Genomic DNA, 18,896 nt, shown 5'->3' with positions numbered 1-18,896 from the left:
CTTCTGGACACACCATTTTTTAGAGGAGCTGAGGGGCCAGTGAATTTAATGCGTTGGAAGTCCATAGTCCACAGGGCTTTGGTGAAATTAATGGGCCATGGCTTAGATAGGGGATCACTCCAGCCATTTACCACAAGGGAAGTAGTCCAAGCCACAGATCCATTGCTTCAGCTGTGCTTTCCCAAGATGCTACTCTGGATTGGAAGCACCCCCAAAATTCAGCCACAGTCTTAGTCCCTTGGCCCCTTTCCCCATGCATTTGCCTCCTCCAATTTGGGTTCTTTGTTCTCATTTCACTTTCAAAAGGAAACTCATTTTCAGATTCTGAGGCCACCAAAATTTACCCCGGGTGTTGAAGACTTGTAACAGGGGCCATCCTCCATCACCTTCCAGAAAGAATTTCAAGAGATCAGCCTGGAATTAGAGTCAGAGGTCTCAGTGCAAGTTTCCATGTACCTATATGTCTGCAGGTAAATCCCGTCAGTCCCTCCAAGTCCTGGTTTCATCTTTAATATGAGGATGAGCAAAATGATCTCACAGGCTTGTTGTGAGGCCCTAACAAGATAATGCATGTAAACAGCCCAGCACCACAGAAAGTTAAAGGGATTATAATTCCAGGACAGACACAAGGACACAAACATACCCCCAAGGAATGTTGGCTGTGACAGCACCAAAAGTAAATCCTGAAGAGATGCTAAAATGAGTTGGGGGAGGGGAAGTGGTGTGAGGCTGCTTATTGCATTAGAATAGTTTCCCATATTTGGAAAATTTCTGAACAGAGGAGACAAATTAGAAGTGTCGTTCAGTGGAGACAAGAGGGAATGGATCTCCTGGCTGAGACTGATAGGACATGCCTTTTCAGCCCTTACCTGGAATTAGAGAATAAAGTACCTATTAGATATCAAATGTCTTAGAGAAGTGTATCTCAAACTTTAATGTACATACACCTAGGGATCTGGTTAAAATGCAGATTATGACTCAAAGGGCTGCGATTCTGCATTTCTAACAAGCTCCCAGGTTATACAGCTGCTGGTGGTCTGTAACTCACACTCTGAGTAGCAGTTCAAGGAGTTAGGGAAAGCTTCTCTGAGGCAAATATGCTTGAGCTGACAGCTGAAGGATGAGGAGAACTTGACTAAGGGGGAGGAGAAGCCTTCTAGGTGTAAAGACCAGCTTAATGCAAGGGACCCGTGGCACTGGAAAACCTGAAAGAATGTCAGTGTGACTGGAGCGCAGAGAGTTTGGGGAGAGATGTGAGGTGGAGCTGCAGAGAGCATAGGATCATGTTTGAGGTGTCTAGAAAATTAGTATTTACCTTGACAGTGAGAAGACATTGAAGGCTGTTAAGTAGGAAAGGGACATGAACAGATATGCTTTTTTTTTTTTTTTTTTTGTTTCGTGAGCGGTGGGTGGGGGGCTCTTCGTTGTGGTGTGCAGGCTTCTCCTCGCAGTGGCTTCTCTTGTTGCAGAGCACAGGCTCTAGGTGCACGGGCTTCAGTAGTTTTGGCACGCGGGCTCAGTAGTTGTGGCTCACGGGCTCTAGAGCACAGGCTCAGTATTTGTGGCACACGGGCTTAGTTGCTCCAGCATGTGGGATCTTCCTGGACCAGGGATCAAACCCATGTTCCCTGCATTGGGAGGCAGATTCTTAACCACTGCACCACCAGGGAAGTCCCAGATCTGCATTTTGAAAAGATCACTCTGTCTGCACTATGAACAACAGATGGGGAAAAGGGATGGAAACAAAGCAGATGCAGAACACTGGTTAAGAATTGAGGCTAAAGCAGTCTGTACAACAGGTAGCTTGACTAGTGGTGGTAGAGTTGGAGAGAAGCAGAATATCTGATAACTATATAGGAAGTAAAATAGACAGGATTTTGTAAAGGATCTGACATGGGGGTAAGGAAGAGGGTGCTCCAAGGGCTGTCAACTGAGCATCTGGCCACAACTGGATGATGAGGGTGCCATTCAGTGAGGAAAGAAGCACTAGAAGACAACCAGGGTGGTGGGGGGTTGGGGGGAAACATGAGTTTGGTCTTGGATGTATTGAGTTTGAGATCCCTGTGAGTCATCCAAGGTAAGAGGTCAAATAAGAGGTGGCCTCATGGGTCTGGGGCTCAGAAGAGAGGTGGGAACTGGAAATGTAGATCTGGGGATCAGGTTTGTATTGGCTCGTATTGTTTATACTGGGGGTGACTGAAGCCGGGCACAGGTGAGGTCCCGAGGTGGAAAGAACAGTGTGAGAGGAGAGGAGGACCTAGAACCAAGCCTCTGAAGATCGCAGACACTGCTGATGGCAAGGAGGAGGAGGATAAGCCTGTGGTAGAGGAAAGAGGCGCAAGAGAAAGAAAACCAGGAGAGTGTGGGACTTAGCAGCCAAGGAAAAAAGTGTTTAGAGGAAGGGGTGGCCAACAGTGCCAAATGCTGTTGAGAAATGATGGAGACTCAGCCAGGGAGGGGGTGGTGAAACCAGACAAGTGGTCCTGTAGAGGACTAAGGCCAAGGCTGAGTACAGTGCCCAGCCCAGTCCGCCATATGCATGCCCTGTATCATCATTTCCCGTATACCCATCTGTCTCCTCAGTAAGCTACTCCAAGGTCGGTCTTTTCCATCCTGTTATCCCCAAAGCCCAGCACAAGGCCAGAACATAACAGACACTTAATAAATTTTACTGATGAATGAGTGGATGGATGGATGGGTGGGTAGGTGGATGGATGGGTAGATGAGAAGGAAGAATTGGAAACAAAGGAGGAATTGCTGGCATCTGCCTGGGATCTACTATCCTTCAGGGTCTTTCCCCCCCCCCCCCTTTATACCGCAATGGCCCGCAGACCCAGGGAACAGAGACAGAGCCCCATCCTCTCCCTCTGCTGGGCCGTGGCCCCCCTTCCTCTCTCTGACGAAGAGTCTGGACCGAAGGTTCTGCTGACGTGGGAAGGGGAGGAGAGTCTGGAGGAAGGGGAGGGGAAAGCGGCGCAGAGATCGCAGAGACGAAGGAGGCACCCGCGGCTGCTGAGCTGCAGAGCAGGGTCTCTCCGGCTTCTGTGTCCGGGCACCGGGCGCGCCACTGGGCCAGAGGGCAGTGCATCCTTTCGGTGCGGGCCGGCAGGGCCCCTGCGGTCGGCAAGCTGGCTCCCCGGGTGGCCACCGGGACCCCCGAGCCCAATGGCGGGGGCGGCAGCAAAATCGACAGCACTGTAGAGATCACCCCCAGCCCCAACGGAGTAAGTGCCCGCGCCCTGGGGGCTACGCCATCATCTCCCCGCACCCCCGCCAAGCGCCCGGCATTTACCTCCCGCGCCTCCGCCGCCGCCGCCCGCCTTCCTCCCTCTTGCTCCCGGCCTCTTCCCTTACTCTGCGGTTTTCTCCGCTTCACCCTTCTCCTGCCACCACCCCACACACCCCTTACCTCACCCCCCCCCCACACACAGCAGGTCGGGACCCTCGGAGATGCGGTGCCCACGGAGCAGCTGCAGGGTGAGCGCGAGCGCGAACGCGAGCGGGAGGGGGAGGGCGACGCGGGTGGCGACGGGATGGGCAGCAGCCTGTCGCTGGCCGTGCCCCCCGGCCCCCTCAGCTTCGAGGCGCTGCTCGCCCAGGTGGGGGCGCTGGGCGGCGGCCAGCAGCTGCAGCTCGGCCTCTGCTGCCTGCCCGTGCTCTTTGTGGCGCTGGGCATGGCCTCGGACCCCATCTTCACGCTGGCGCCCCCGCTGCATTGCCACTACGGGGCCTTCGCCCCCAACGCCTCTGGCTGGGAGCAGCCCCCCAACGCCAGCGGCGTCAGCGTCGCCAGCGCCGCCCTAGCAGCCAGCGCCGCCAGCCGCATCGCCACCAGTACGGACCCCTCGTGCAGTGGCTTCGCCCCGCCGGACTTCAACCACTGCCTCAAGGACTGGGACTATAACGGCCTCCCCGTGCTCACCACCAACGCCATCGGCCAGGTGAGGCGGCCTGGTGGGCCGCGGGTTCGGGGGCGGGCCGAGAGCGACCAGCGAGGGGCCTCACACCCGCTCCGTCCCTCTCACGTCTCTAGTGGGATCTGGTGTGTGACCTGGGCTGGCAGGTGATCCTGGAGCAGATCCTCTTCATCTTGGGCTTTGCCTCTGGCTACCTGTTCCTGGGCTACCCGGCAGACAGGTGAGGGCTGGGCGAGTAGAGAGGAGGGGGTGCTAGGGAGGCTGGCCCAGGCGGCTTGCCTTGGCAAGAGGCTGAAGGGGACTCGGTGGACTCTGCAGTGTTCTCTGGATTTCTTCTGTTCAATGATATGCAGCCCCACCCCTGTCTCAGCTTCACTCCCCATCAAGAAATACTCCTTCCATACCTCTTCCACACAGGGAATAACTCTTCCTTCCTTGCCAATCCCTAGATCCATGGATCAATGGCCTCATCTCCAAAGACAATAGCCCCATCCCTACTAACCAAAACCCCTATATGCACAGATCCAAAGTCCTAACTTCTCCTCTATCATCCCTATCACCACCAAGCACCTCCCTCACCATCATCACGGATTGATAGACTCATGCTTGCTAAAAGCCCTATCCACCTGGACTGTTAACTCCATCTCAATGGCCTCATTCCTAAAGCTCATTATGTTAATTTCTAAATATCAACAGCTCCATTCACACTGACCAATAGCTCAACTCTATAAACAAATGACTACCCTCATGGGGGTCAATAGTTCAACCCCCATGGATCAGTGACCACAGTAGCACCCCTCCCCCAAGACTAACAGCCCCATCCTCATGGATCTTCAGTGCTCTCAGATCCTCTCAGAGCAAAAGCCCCATTTCCAGGAATCAGTGGCCTCATCTCAAAGATCAACAACCCATCCCACCAACCAATAGTTCTTCCCAGGGGTCAAAACTCCCATCTCCTCTGATCCTCAACACCATCACCACTGACCAGGTACTCCATCTCCACTGACCATCCCTGTGGATTATTAGACTCATCTCCACTGGTCTACAGTCTCATCCAAATGGATTTATAGTTCAACTCCCATGGATCAAAGGCAACCCAACACTGAATAATCCAGTTCCCTAAAATCAATGCCTATCCTCACTGCCCAATAGTCACACACCCCTGTGGGCAAATGATCCTAAACCCACAGGTCAATAGCCCATCCTTATGCATCAGTGGCCTCACACCCACAGACCAGTAGCATCATTCCTGTGGAATAATAACCTCATCCTCAAAGACCAATAACTCAGTCTCCTAAATTCAGTAACCTTAGCCAATAAGCTCAGCCCCATGGAAAAATGGCTCCACCTTATTCGGTCAGTAGCTTCACTCTCAGGCTACCGGTGCCCCCTTCCCAATGACCAGTGACCCCAGTCTACATCCCCATAGATCAGTGGTCTTATCCCCCAAAATCAATAGCCTAGCCTTCAGTAGCCCTGTCCTCACTGACTTATAGTCAGTGACCATCATCATTGACCAACTGTCTCATCTCCTCTGGTCTGTGACCCCATCCTTACTGATTATTCCTATGGATTAATAGATTCATCCCTACTGGCCAACTGTCCCATCTACATGGACTGAGATCCCTATCCCATGAATCAATAGCTCCATCCCCAAAGATCAACCGTCCAGTCTTCAAAGATTAGTGATCATCCCTGCTGATCAATGGTCCTATCCCATAGATTAAGAGCTCCATTCCCATGGATCAATGGCTCCATCTTCTGGTCAGTGGCCCCAGCCCCACTGACCACCCCTATGGATTAGTAGACCCATGCCCCAACCCCATGGAAAAATGGCTTCATCCCCCAAAATCAATTACTCAGTCCCCTAAGATCAAGAGCTCCATTTTCACTGACCAATATTATCCCCATGGACAAGTGGCCAATGGCCTACCTCCACAGATCAATAGCTCCAACCCCATATATCAATGACCCCATCTTCTCTGACCAGTCTGAGCAAGACAAGCTCCATCCCCACTGACCAATAGCTCTATGCCCAAGGACCAATGGTTCCAAGTCCCCTAAGCAATATCCCATCCACTCTGATGGTTGGTCTCACTTCCATGAAGAAATGCCCTCATCTCTGACCAATAGCCCCATCCCAAGAGTCAATGGTCCTACCCCCACAGAACCATAGCCTCGCCCCAGTGCCCAGTAGCCAACCATGGTCCCCCATCCTCTCCCATCTTCTCTAGCCTCACTCCAGGGCCTCATCCTTATACCTCCAGCTTTGAAGTGGGCAGCTGGGCCCCACCCAGCAACTCCTCCCCCAGGGAGTCTGGGTGATCAGAGGCTCTCCCTACTTTCCAGGTTTGGCCGTCGTGGGATTGTGTTGCTGACCTTGGGACTGGTGGGCCCCTGTGGAGTGGGAGGGGCTGCTGCAGGCTCTTCCACAGGTGTCATGGCCCTCCGATTCCTCCTGGGCTTTCTGCTTGCCGGCGTTGACCTTGGTGTCTACCTGATGCGTGAGTGGCACCCCCCCCAGAGCTCCTTCCCTAGGGACTCATGCCTGCCGGTCTGTATCCCCAGGCCATTCCCACTGCTCCCTAGGATCCCCTCAGTCCCTTCTTCAGCCCCAGATTTCAGCTGTCCGGAATCTCCGCTGTCTTTCTGCCCAGGCCTTTGAAGGATCCAGGGGTCTTCCTTCTCTCCACACCCCTCTCCTCCCATGATCTTTAAGGCTTTCCTTGCTCTGGACTTACTGCTGTCAGGGAATGAGCCTTATTTTTAAAATGAAATCCTGAGTAGCTGTATGACCTTGAACAAGGGTTAATGTGAAAGTCAAATAAGAGGTCTGGTGTGAAAGGGCCCATAATTTGGGAATGCTGAAAACCCAGCAGGGACTCTGACCCTCGAGCCCTCCCAGGTTTGAGTGGGAGAGGAGAGAGAACTGAACATCTCTCCACTCTTTGCCTTAGAGGTTAGCCTGTGGGAGGTGACGGCTGCAGCCTCCACTCAGGGGCTGACCTTGCTCTCTGTCCTCCTCCCTCCCTCTCCCCTCTTCTCTCCCACGCCTCCTTCCTCCCTGGCCTCTCCTCCCTGTCCCTGCTGTATCTCCAGGCCTGGAGCTGTGCGACCCAACCCAGAGGCTTCGGGTGGCCCTGGCAGGGGAGTTGGTGGGGGTAGGGGGGCACTTCCTGTTCCTGGGCCTGGCCCTTGTCTCTAAGGACTGGCGATTTCTGCAGCGAATGATCACCGCTCCCTGCATCCTCTTCCTGTTTTATGGGTCAGTATCACCCTCCACCTGTTGTCTGGCCATTCCCATCTCTACCTCCAGCCTGGCTCTAGCCTGGAGACCCCTCCTCTTCTCCATTGCCCCTTGTCCAGGCCTGCTCCAGCCCCAGCCCCTCAGAGGTGGGAGTTTTCCATCCCTGGGTCAGGATTCAGGAGGCCTCACAGTGTACCCCCCAACCCACCCCCAGATGGCCTGGTCTGTTTCTGGAGTCCGCACGGTGGCTGATAGTGAAGCGACAGATTGAGGAGGCCCAGTCTGTGCTGAGGATACTGGCTGAGCGGAACCGGCCCCATGGGCAGATGCTGGGAGAGGAGGCCCAGGAGGCCCTGCAGGGTAAGAGACAGGGGTCCCTACAGGTGATACCTCAATGTGCACACATGATGGTGCCCTCTGTTGTAGCTGTACCACCTTCTCCCAGGGTCCCTACCACCCATGTGGGAGGACCCTGGGTTCTCAGCTGTTCCTTCTAACAGACAGCTCCTCTCTCTCTCCCAAGACCTGGAGAACACCTGCCCTCTCCCTGCAACATCCTCCTTTTCCTTCGCTTCCCTCCTCAACTACCGCAACATCTGGAAAAATCTACTTATCCTGGGATTCACCAAGTGAGCCTGGGTGTCTGAGCCAAGGGCCAGGCCAGTAGCTGGGATGGGGGCTGGCCGGGTGGGGAGAGCCTGAGGACCCCTACAGAGGCCAGCCAGGGCTGTGAAAGGCTGCAGATGGAGATTCAGACACCGTTCTTCGCCTCCCCACCCTGTCTCACAGCTTTATTGCCCACGCCATTCGCCACTGCTACCAGCCTGTGGGAGGAGGAGGGAGCCCATCGGACTTCTACCTGTGCTCCTTGCTGGCCAGCGGCACAGCTGCCCTGGCCTGCGTCTTCCTGGGGGTCACCGTGGACCGATTTGGCCGCCGGGGCATCCTGCTTCTCTCGATGACCCTCACTGGCATTGCGTCCCTGGTCCTGCTGGGCCTGTGGGATTGTGAGCATCCTCCCTTCCCCACGGTGTGGGCTCAGCAAAGGAACCCCAGCAGAGGTGCCTCAGACGGGCTCAGCCACTGCTTCTGGCACAGGCCTCCCAAAACCAGACCAGGCCCTGCCCAGATCTTCCGCAATTCTCCCGCTGGCCGCACAATCCTGTCTGTTCTCCCAACCAATGAGTGAATGCCCAGACCCACCCGGCTAGGGATCAGAGGGGATGATGGCAGGGACTAGGCCAAGCGTGATCTCCCCACCTCCGTTCACATGCTCCTCTCTTGGTCCTCCAGATCTGAACGAGGCCGCCATCACCACCTTCTCCGTCCTTGGCCTCTTCTCCTCCCAAACTGCTGGCATCCTCAGCACCCTCCTTGCTGCTGAAGTCATCCCTACCACTGTCCGGTGAGAGCAGGGGTGCTGCCAGGGGAGTCTCCAGGTCTCCAGCTGAGGACAGGGCCTGAGGGATGAAAAAGGGGAGGCTGCTGGAGAAGAGCTGGGGTGAGGCCCACAGCTACAGGCTCAGTGCCTTGTCCGTCTCTCCCAGGGGCCGAGGCCTGGGCCTGATCATGGCACTGGGGGCACTTGGCGGGCTGAGTGGCCCAGCCCAGCGCCTCCACATGGGCCATGGAGCTTTCCTGCAGCACGTGGTGCTGGCGGCCTGTGCTCTCCTCTGCATCCTCAGCATCATGCTTCTGCCGGAGACCAAACGCAAGCTTCTGCCCGAGGTGCTCCGGGATGGGGAGCTGTGCCGCCGGCCTTCCCTGCTGCGGCAGCCACCCCCTAACCGCTGTGACCACGTTCCACTGCTTGCCACCCCCAACCCTGCCCTCTGAGCGACCTTCGAGCACCCTGGCAGGAGGCTGGCCCATACAGAAAGGTGGCACAAGGCCCTGGCAAGGAGAGCGGGAGGACTGAATGAGGAAGGCAGGGCTGCCCTGAAGCCTCAGAGGCACCTCACGCCAGTCATGGAGAGCTCAAGAGGGCTGCCCTCAACCCCATCTCCTTGCTGCTTTGTGTTCACTTCCTTGGCAAGAGACAGGGGACAGGGAGGGAGCTCCACACTGTAACCACCAGGTCTGGGCTCCATCCTATGCCCAAAGACATCCTCCCAGACCTCATTCTTTCTTGCTCTATCATTCTGTTTCAATAAAGACATTTTGAATAAATGAGCATACCATAGCCTGGACTTCCCTCCCTTCTGTTGTCCTTCTGACTGTCTCTTGGGTGAAGGTTTCTCTCAGTGGAACCCAAACCAGTAAAATTCTCCCTCCCCCTCCCGGCATCTGTCCCCTCTTCTCACTCCCCCACCATGTTAACTTACAGACAACTACCACCACCCCTTACTCACTGCTTGCTATGCTGCTAGGACTGGGCTAGGCACTTTACAAACTTCATTTAATCATTTAACCCTTACAACATTGCAAGGTAGGTGTTTGGACCAATTAAAGTTTCTTGTTTTTGCAAGCAATAATAACTGACTGACTCTAATGAACTTAAACATAAAGGCAATTTATTAAAGGGATCTGGTGGGGCAGGTTGTGGTGCGGAGCTCACAGAGTAGAAGGAAAAGCAGAACTAGTCACAAAAGGCCAGGAGCCAGAAAAGGCAAGAGAGCAAGTGACTGGCTAGCTTGTGTATCACACCACCCCACCCCTATTACTGACAACCGGGGAGGGGAAAGCAGTACCTGAGAGCTGCTGGCAGAAGTAGGACTGGAGTTGTGCAGGTAAACACAATGGATGCCCATGACAGTATTCTTCTCCTTTTACAGATGACGAAACTGACACTCAGAGACTCAGTAACTTGCCCAAGGTTACAAAGTTAACGAGTGACAGCTGGGATATAACTGGATCCTGGAGATGGAACTCTCTAGGGATGCACACCGTGGCCAGCTTCCCAACTCCTTCCAATCTTTGCGTGCTACCCTTGGAAGCGAGGAGTGAGTCTCTAGGCCTCCCTGGGAGGGGGCTGTAGGAGACTAGGCCTTCTACCTCAGTGCCAGGGCCTGCCTTTGACTAGCCCTGGCCTGGCTTTGGGCAAGTCTCTTAACCTCCAGCTTCCTTCAAGGGTTGCTGTGAGGATTAAACAAGATAATACATTGTAAGTGGGCCTCTTAAATTATCCACTAGATGGTAAGAGCCCCTTGAGGAAACAGGAAACTAGTGCGTCTTACTCAAACTTTGAAACACCAATACGTGACCCACGACAGGTGTTCAAAAAAGTGTATTTGTTAATTCTTTAAACAAATGTTTCCTGTGCTGGATTTACAGACCAGTTTCATCCTGGATATTTAGGGCGTGGGCCATCCTGTCAAGGAAGCTTAAAATCCATCTAACACTGGAATATTAATGAGGAGAAGAGAAGACCAGTGGTTTGGAGCATCGAAAGGCTTGACTCCTGAAGAGGTGAGACTCAGAGAGGCAGAAAGGCCTTAGGCAAGGGCCCAGGAGACAGGTACATAGCTCTCAATTCAAAGGACATGGGAGAGCAAAGGCCTGGAGGAAGGAAAGGGTGAGGAGGCCCTGGAGAGAGGAAATTCTTAGGAGAAAAGCACGTCTTGAGGCCAGCCTCTTCCAGAGAAGGGGGGCCCTGTTACCCACAGATCCCTGCAACACCAGGTGTTCCTAACTCCTTCCCCCTCTGCCAGTCCATGCCCCAGGCCCAAAGCTCTAGGAACTAAGCCATGCTTCTTGGGCTCTCAATAATAATCCACCGGAGAACCTCATAAAGAACCCTTCTCATTTAAGCTTCACAGCCCCCCGTAATAGGTATTAGTAGTTTAATCCTATCTAACTACTGAGGAAATGGAAATGAGAGAAATGGAAGGAACTGCCATGAAGAGGCAGAGCAAGGACTTAACCCAGGCCTCCTGGCTGCTCTTTTACTCCACCATAGTTCCCTCACAGTTAGACATTCTGCATCACACATTCTGTAGAACAGTGTCTGTGTGGTCCAAACTGACTCCAGTGTTGACTTTTTAGCTTTGGGTTGCCAATGATAACACTCATTGAGAGATCATACTCATTGCTGTCTCCAGAGTTTCTGTAAGAACCAACAGGATGGTAGATAAGTACTTTTTGGAAGAGCCCAGGTAAAGCCAAGGAGTTACTTATATGCTAATAACACTGTCCAAAGCACACTGTGAGGAATGGTGTCAAAGAGGCATTTCAAAGAACCCATTCTCTGCATACCGCTGGAAAAACGTCCAGGGCAAGAAAATAAAAACACTCAGGAAGCTAGAGCAACTCCTGTAGGAGGGTAGGTGAAAGACAGCAAGTCTCTCTGACTTCAACCAAAGAGGTAAAGGCAAAGAGAATGATAGCATACAAGAAGCATCAAGGAAGCACAAAAATACAGTCCCTCATCCCCAAGCAATTCCTGGTCTAGGTGGACAGGACCAATGTGTGTAGCTACAACTGGCATCTTGTCAGTTGCTCTAAAATTCACCAACCACATGATCTCACTGGATCGTCATCAATAACCCCATGAAAAATGGTTATTATTTTTTAGGCTTTTACAGATGGGGAGACAGGTTTGGCGAGGTAACTTTTGAGGTGACTGGTAATTAGAGTAGCCAGATCTTGAGAACTGAGAGCCTGCAATCTTCTTACTGCATACCAGATAGAAAATAATTCTAAACACCATGAAAGAAAGTATTACTTATCCTGAAATATTAAGTTTAGAAGGTACCCCAGGAACTTGGAGATCATTTACGGGCAAACAAGGAAATGACTACTTTCCTTGGAGAGGTTGTACTGACGAAGCATGAACAGTTCTTAGAAATGTTTTAGTTGGATTCACAACTAAAAGCCATAATGGATTATTGAGGAGAAAATTAAAAGGATATACGGGGTACATTTCTAACCTAAAAAAGTTACATGAAGTGATACTCATTCAGTCAACCTAGCCTGGCTACTGTGCAACCGATTTTTACTGATTATCCACTACTGTCTTGTGCTGCCTCAGGTCTGGGGGGGCATGGTCCTTGCCTGCAAGAGCTCAGAACACTGGGAGATAAATAATTACAATCCTATATAGAAAATGCAGAAAAATATAAAAAGTGCTGTAGCAGCTCTAAGGAGGACAGAATATACTCTATTGGAGGCAGTCAAGGAAAGATTCTCAGATATCGGGATTGGACCTTACAGGGTAAGCCTTGAGTTTGCCAGGGACAGAAAGGAAGAAGAAACAGTGCAAAGCCTAGAGACACGACAGAACATGGTATATATGGAGAAGAGCAGTGTTTACCTTAAGCATCCACGGAATAAAAGGCAGCTATGAAAACCCACAGCTAACATCATATTTATCAGTGAAAGTCTGAAAACTTTTCCCCCAAGATCAGGAACAAGACAAAGATGTCTGCACTCATCACTTCTATTCTACATTGTACTGGAGGTTCTAGCCAGGGAAACGAGGCAAGAAAATGAAATACAGGCATACCTCAGAGATACTGCAGGCTCAGTTCCAGACCACTGCAACAAAGCAAGTTACACAAATTTTTTGGTTTCCCAGTGCATATAAAAGTTATGTTTACACCGTACTGTAGTCTATTAAGTGTGCAATAGCATTATATCTATAAAAGACAATGTATATACTTTAATTTAAAAATACTTTATTGCTACAAAATGCTACCCATCATCTTAGCCTTCAGTGAGTCGTAATCTTTTTGTTGGTTTAGGGTTTGAAATATTGTGAGAATTACCGCAATGTGACACAGAGACATGAAGTGAGCAAATGCTGTTGGAAACTGGCACCAACAGTCTTATTCAATGCAGGGTTGCCACCAACCTTCAATTTGTAAAAAATGTTATCTCTACCAAGTGCAATAAAGCAAAACTCAATACAATGAGATATGCCTGTAAAAAGCACCAAGAATGGAAAAGACAATGTAAAACTATATTTGCAGGTGACATGACCTTGTATACAGAGAATCCTAAAGAATCCACCAAAAAGCTATAAGAACTAAATAAACAAGTTCAGCAAGGTTACTTAACTTGTGATTGAATGTGGAGGATACAAGATCAATATACAAAATCAATTGTTTTTTTGTTTTTTGGCTGCACCACGCAGCTTGCGGGATCTTCGTTCCCTGAGCAGGGATTGAACTGAGGCCCCCGGCAGTGAAACACCAAATCCTAACCACTGGACCACCAGGGAATTCCCAAAATCAGCTGTATTTTTATACAACTGCAATGAACAATCTGAAAATGAAATTAAGAATTCCATTTAAAATAGCAAAACCTCAAATACTTAGGAATAAATTTTAAAAAAGAAGTGCAAGACCTGTACACTGAAATCTACAAAACATTGTTTAAAGAAATTAAAGACCTAAAAAATGGAAAGACATACTGTGTTCATAGATTGGAAGATTTAATATTGTTAAGATGCAATCTTCTATAAACTGATCTACAGAATCAGTGTAATCCCTGTTAAAATCTTTGCCATCTTTTTTGCAGAAATTGACAAGCTGATTCTAAAATTCATATGGAAATGTCAAAGACCCAGAATAGCTAAGCAATCTTGGGAAAAAAGCAAAATTGGAAGACTCACACTTTCCACTTTCAAAACTTATTACAAAACTACAGTAATGAAAACTGTGCTACTGGCATAAGGATGGACACATAGATCGATGGAACAGAATTGAGAGTCCAGAAATAAACCTGTGGACTTAGAGTCAATTGATTTTCAACAAGGGTGTTAAGACCATTTGATAGGGAAAGAATAGGCTTTTTAACAAATGGGGTTGGGACAAATGCATTATTTGCATGCAAAAGAATGAAGTTGGACCTCTACCTCATACCATACACAAAATTAATTCAAAATGGATCAAAGACTTAAATATAAGAGCTAAAACTATAAAACTCTTAGGAAAAAACATAGGCATAAACCTTCGTGACTTTTGTGCTTCAAAGGACACTATCAAGAAAGTGAAAACCGGGACTTCCCTGGTGGTGCAGTGGTTAAGAATCCTCCTGCCAATACAGGGGACACGGGTTCGAGCCCTGGTCTGGGAAGATCCCACAGGCCACAGAGCAACTAAGCCTGTGCACCACAACTACTGAGCCTGCGCTCTAGAGCCCGCATGCCACAACTACTGAAGTCTGTGTGCCTAGAGCCCATGCTCCGCGACAAGAGAAGCCACCGCAATGAGAAGCCCGCTCACTGCAACTAGAGAAAGCCTGCGTGCAGCAACGAAGACCCAACTCAGCCAAAAATAAATAAAGTGAAAACCCACAAAATGGGAGAAAATATATTTGTAAATCATATATATCTGATAAAGGTCTAGTATTCAGAATGTATCAAGGACTCTTGCAACTCAACAATAAAGACAAATAACCCGGGCTTCCCTGGTGGCGCAGTGGTTGAGAATCTGCCTGCTAATGCAGGGGACACAGGTTCGAGCCCTGGTCTGGGAAGATCCCACATGCCGCGGAGCAACTAGGCCCGTGAGCCACAACTACTGAGCCTGCGTGTCTGGAGCCTGTGCTCCGCAACAAGAGAGGCCACGATAGTGAGAGGCCCGCGCACCGCGATGAAGAGTGGCCCCCACTTGCCACAACTAGAGAAAGCCCTAGCACAGAAACGAAGACCAACACAGCCATAAATAAATAAATAAATAAATAAACTAATTAATTAAAAATAAAAGACAAATAACCCAGTTAAAAAGTGGGCAAAGGATCTGCTAGACATTTCTTCAGAGAAGATATACAAAGGGCCAGTAAGCACATGAAAAGATATACCCAAGAGAAATGAAAAGGTATGGTCACACAGAAACTTGTACACAGATGTTTGTAGCACACTATTCCTAATAGTCAAAAAATGGGAATATCCCAAATATCCACCAACTGATGAATGGATAAGCAAAATGTGGTATATCTATACAGTTGATCCTTGAACTTGGGGGTTAGGAGTGTCGACCCTCTAGGCAGTTCAAAATCCTCAAACACTTTACAGTCTACCCTCCATCATAGTTCTGCATCCATGGGTTCAACCAACCATGGATCATGTAGCACTATAGTACGTATTTACTGAAAAAAACCCACGTTTAAGTGGGCCCATGCAGTTCAAACCCATGTTGTTCAAGGGTCAACTGTACAATGAAATATTATTCAGCCATAAAAAGGAATGAAGTATTGATAAATGCTACAACGTGGATGAATCTTGAAAACATGCTAAATGAAAGAAGCCAGACAGAAAAGGCCACATATTGTACGATCCCATTTATATGAAATATCCAGAAAAGGCATACCCATAGATATAGAAAATATAATTAGTAGTTGCTAGGGACTGGGGGGGGGGGGGGGAAATTGGGAATGCTTGTTAATGGGTACAGGGTTTCTGTTTGCCGTGATGAAAATGCTCTAAAATTAGGTAGTGGTGATGGTTACTATATACTTATGTACATATATATGTATAAATAATATGGTTACTATAAATATATCTACTAAATATCACTGAATTTTAAGTACACTTAAAAGGCAAATTTATGGTATGTGAATTGTATCTAAAAAAAAAAAAATCCATAGAGCTTTTTGGTGGGATGCAAGTCAGAAATATTGCAAGCTGACTTTCTTCAGCAAATAAAATTAAAGTTCCTTTACTTAGTGACCCCTTTTTCTGTAACAAATTCTAGCACTTAGAACAGCGCCCAGCACTTGGTAAGGACTCAGTAAATGTCTGTTTGTTGAATGAATGATTACCATAGGCATAAAGGAGAAAGAGGCATTAGCAGAGTTGACATTTTAAAATTAGATGATTTGAGAAATCAAATCTACTCATCTAACCATATAAAAGTGAGGAAAGCTATTACATTATTGAAAAAACCCAGCCACTGCTTTTTTCTGTTGCTGGTATCAGGTTGGGCAAATTCTGAGAAAGCACTGGGTGGTCCTCATTCATTTTGTACCACCCACAGTCCCTCAAAGGATCTCTGACTCAGACTCACTCCAGAGAAATCTTATAGACAGGCTTCCCCAATCTCTCCTCCTCAAGGACACTTCCTTCCCACAGAATCCGAATGACACCGGACTCATTGCTGTCCCTTGATTAAGAGAGAGCTAATTAGGAATGACTGACAGAAAAGTAACCCATCTTTCTCAAAGAAAGCAACTTGCTTTCCAGGCTACTTCCTCTAAAATCACTGAGGATGATACAGGAAAAATGAAGAGACCAGGTAAAGCAGGAAATCTAATTCCTGTTAAGAACAGGAATAAGCAGGGACTTCCCTGGTGGCGCAGTGGTTAAGAATCTGCCTGCCAATGCAGGGGTCACGGGTTTGAGCCCTGGTCTGGGATTCCCTGGGAATCCCACATGCCGCAGAGCAACTAAGCCTGTGCACCACAACTACTGAGCCTGCGTGCCACAACTACTGAAGCCCACGTGCCCTAGAGCCCACACGCTGCAACTACTGAAGCCCATATGCCTAGACCCCGTGCTCTGCAACAAGAGAAGCCACCGCAATGAGAAGCCCGCGCACCACAACGAAGAGTAGCCCATGCTCGCCACAACTAGAGAAAGCCCGCGCACAGCAACAAAGACCCAATGCAGCCAAAAATAAATAAATTAATTAATTAAATAAATTTATTTACTTAAAAAAAGAATAGGAATCAGCAGGCCTGGGATAAAGGGACCCTCCAAGGTGAATTAACACCTCTGAACACCTAAGTGGCAGGTGCTGTGAGCCATACAAAGGCATAATCCATGCCCTCAAGGGAAAACACGGATGTAATTATTTTAATTATGAAATCATGAAGTGCCAAATAGAGATAGGAGCAATTTGCCCTGAGTGCAGGAGTGATTCATCCTGACTAGGAAATCAAAATAAATTTCCTGGCTGCGGTACTTGGCTTCTACACCTTGGCTTCTATCTTATGATTCTGACAGAGTAGATGTGATGAGCATAGCAGGCTGGAGGAACAGCATGAGCAATACATGAAAATAATGTAAAACTCAACTGGAATGCACAGTACATCAGATGTAGGGAAGAATGCGGCAGGAAAAATCAATCTGGATCAAATTGGGAAAACACCTCAGTTCCACACTTGGCAGCACAGGGGGCCTTTTTGGAAATACAAAGGTTTGGGAGCCAGATTATTGCCAGGATTCACTACAATCAAGGTGGTGAGTTGCTCAAGCAGTTAAAGTAGATAGAGGACAGACAGGATATTGAGAACTGACTGAACACAGAAAATTAAAAACAAAGAAGAGTCAAAAAAGCAATTCATCCTCCAAGATCCAACAGGCTACAGGGATTTTTTTAGATAGCCACTTACTGCCACCTGGCGGATAGACAAGACTTTCCCAGCATTAGCAGCATCAAGCCACTTAAAGATGTTGCACATTTTTCTAATAAAAATAGTTAATACTGAACACTTTATCCAGCCTCTTGCTAATCAGCCTCTAAAAAAGTTTCCGTACTCAGCTTACAAGACACTGTTCTAGTTGAATCTAGTTAGAGAAGACTCCCCAATGCCTAACAAATGACACAATAGGAGGTAAATGATCAAATATTAAATTATGGGATGGTCAATACTGACCTGAAATTTCAGAATACAAAACCATTTGGGAGGTTGGCTGAGGCTCCATGGATATGGAGAGCCATTTCTTTAACCTAAGATTATCGAAGAGAGCATCTCGGTCAGAGGCAATCACGAACAAAACATCCTAGGAACAGAAGTGAACGGCGCAATAGAACATACAGAGGTTTAAATATTTACCAACGCTGTAAGTAATGGAGGGTCTACAAAAGGGGGTGTGTGTGTGATACAGTACCAAAGGCTTTTAAGACCAATCTAACATTAGAATATAAAATGGAAAAATTAGGTTATTAACATGACCAAGTAACTCAACTACTAAACTTAAGGATACTCAAACAACGAAAGCTACTTGTCCTAATTAACGGAACAATCCCAAATAAGTTAGCTAGGACTTCCCTGCCACAGTGGTTAAGAATCTGCCTGCCGGGCTCCCCTGGTGGCGCAGTGGTTGAGAATCTGCCTGCTAATGCAGGGGACGGGTTCGAGCCCTGGTCTGGGAAGATCCCACATGCCACGGAGCAACTAGGCCCGTGAGCCACAACTACTGAGCCTGCGCGTCTGGAGCCTGTGCTCCGCAACAAGAGAGGCTGCGATAGTGAGAGGCCCGCGCACCGCGATGAAGAGTGGCCCCCCACTTGCCACAACTAGAGAAAGCCCTCGCGCAGAAACGAAGACCCGACACAGCCAAAAATAAAAATAAATTAATTAAATGCAACTGCGAAAAAAACATATATATAAAAAAAAAGAATCTGCCTGCCAACGCAGGGGACACGGGTTCGAGCCCTGGTCCAGGAATCCCACATGCTGTGGAGCAGCTAAGCCCATGCGCCACAACTACTGAGCCTGCGTGCCATGACTACTGAAGCCTGCATGCCCAGAGCCCGTGCTCTGAAATGAAGAGTAGGCCCCGCTCACTGCAACGAAAGCCCGCATGCAGCAACGAAGACCCAATGCAGCCATAAATAAATAAAAATAAATTTATAGAAAAACAAAAACAAGTTAGCTGAACATATTAAGTGGCCACTGAACTGCTAGAGAAGAGAACATAAGCTCTGCAATTATCTTTAACTAAATGTTAACTTTTTTTAATAAATAAATTTTTTTACTTATTTATTTTTGGCTGCGTTGGGTCTTCGTTGCTGCACACAGGCTTTCTCTAGTTGCGGCGAGTGGGGGCTACTCTTTGTTGCGAT

The 18,896-nt window shown here is 48.8% G+C and overlaps 1 protein-coding gene across 3 annotated transcripts; it reads left to right on the top strand.

Annotated features, from left to right (window-relative positions):
• The first annotated feature begins 2,944 nt into the window (after positions 1-2,944).
• On the top strand, positions 2,945-9,353 carry SLC22A17 (solute carrier family 22 member 17). 3 transcript variants are annotated; one of them, XM_036844376.1, is made up of 10 exons: positions 2,945-3,224; positions 3,435-3,941; positions 4,034-4,137; positions 6,267-6,421; positions 7,017-7,182; positions 7,379-7,524; positions 7,688-7,793; positions 7,954-8,225; positions 8,458-8,569; positions 8,712-9,353. In XM_036844376.1, the coding sequence occupies exons 2-10, from the start codon at positions 3,534-3,536 to the stop codon at positions 8,998-9,000; spliced, it is 1,758 nt and encodes a 585-aa protein (XP_036700271.1). In that variant the 5' UTR covers positions 2,945-3,224; positions 3,435-3,533; the 3' UTR covers positions 9,001-9,353. The 3 variants fall into 3 exon arrangements, with proteins under 3 accessions (XP_036700271.1, XP_036700270.1, XP_036700272.1); XM_036844375.1 differs by having other exon boundaries at positions 3,432-3,941; XM_036844377.1 differs by having other exon boundaries at positions 2,947-3,224; positions 3,432-3,941; positions 7,954-8,171.
• Positions 9,354-18,896: the final 9,543 nt, after the last annotated feature.

This window comes from Balaenoptera musculus, chromosome 2, assembly GCF_009873245.2.
Source record: "Balaenoptera musculus isolate JJ_BM4_2016_0621 chromosome 2, mBalMus1.pri.v3, whole genome shotgun sequence".
Lineage (NCBI taxonomy): Eukaryota > Metazoa > Chordata > Mammalia > Artiodactyla > Balaenopteridae > Balaenoptera > Balaenoptera musculus.
This window is presented reverse-complemented; position numbering and strand designations above follow the sequence as displayed.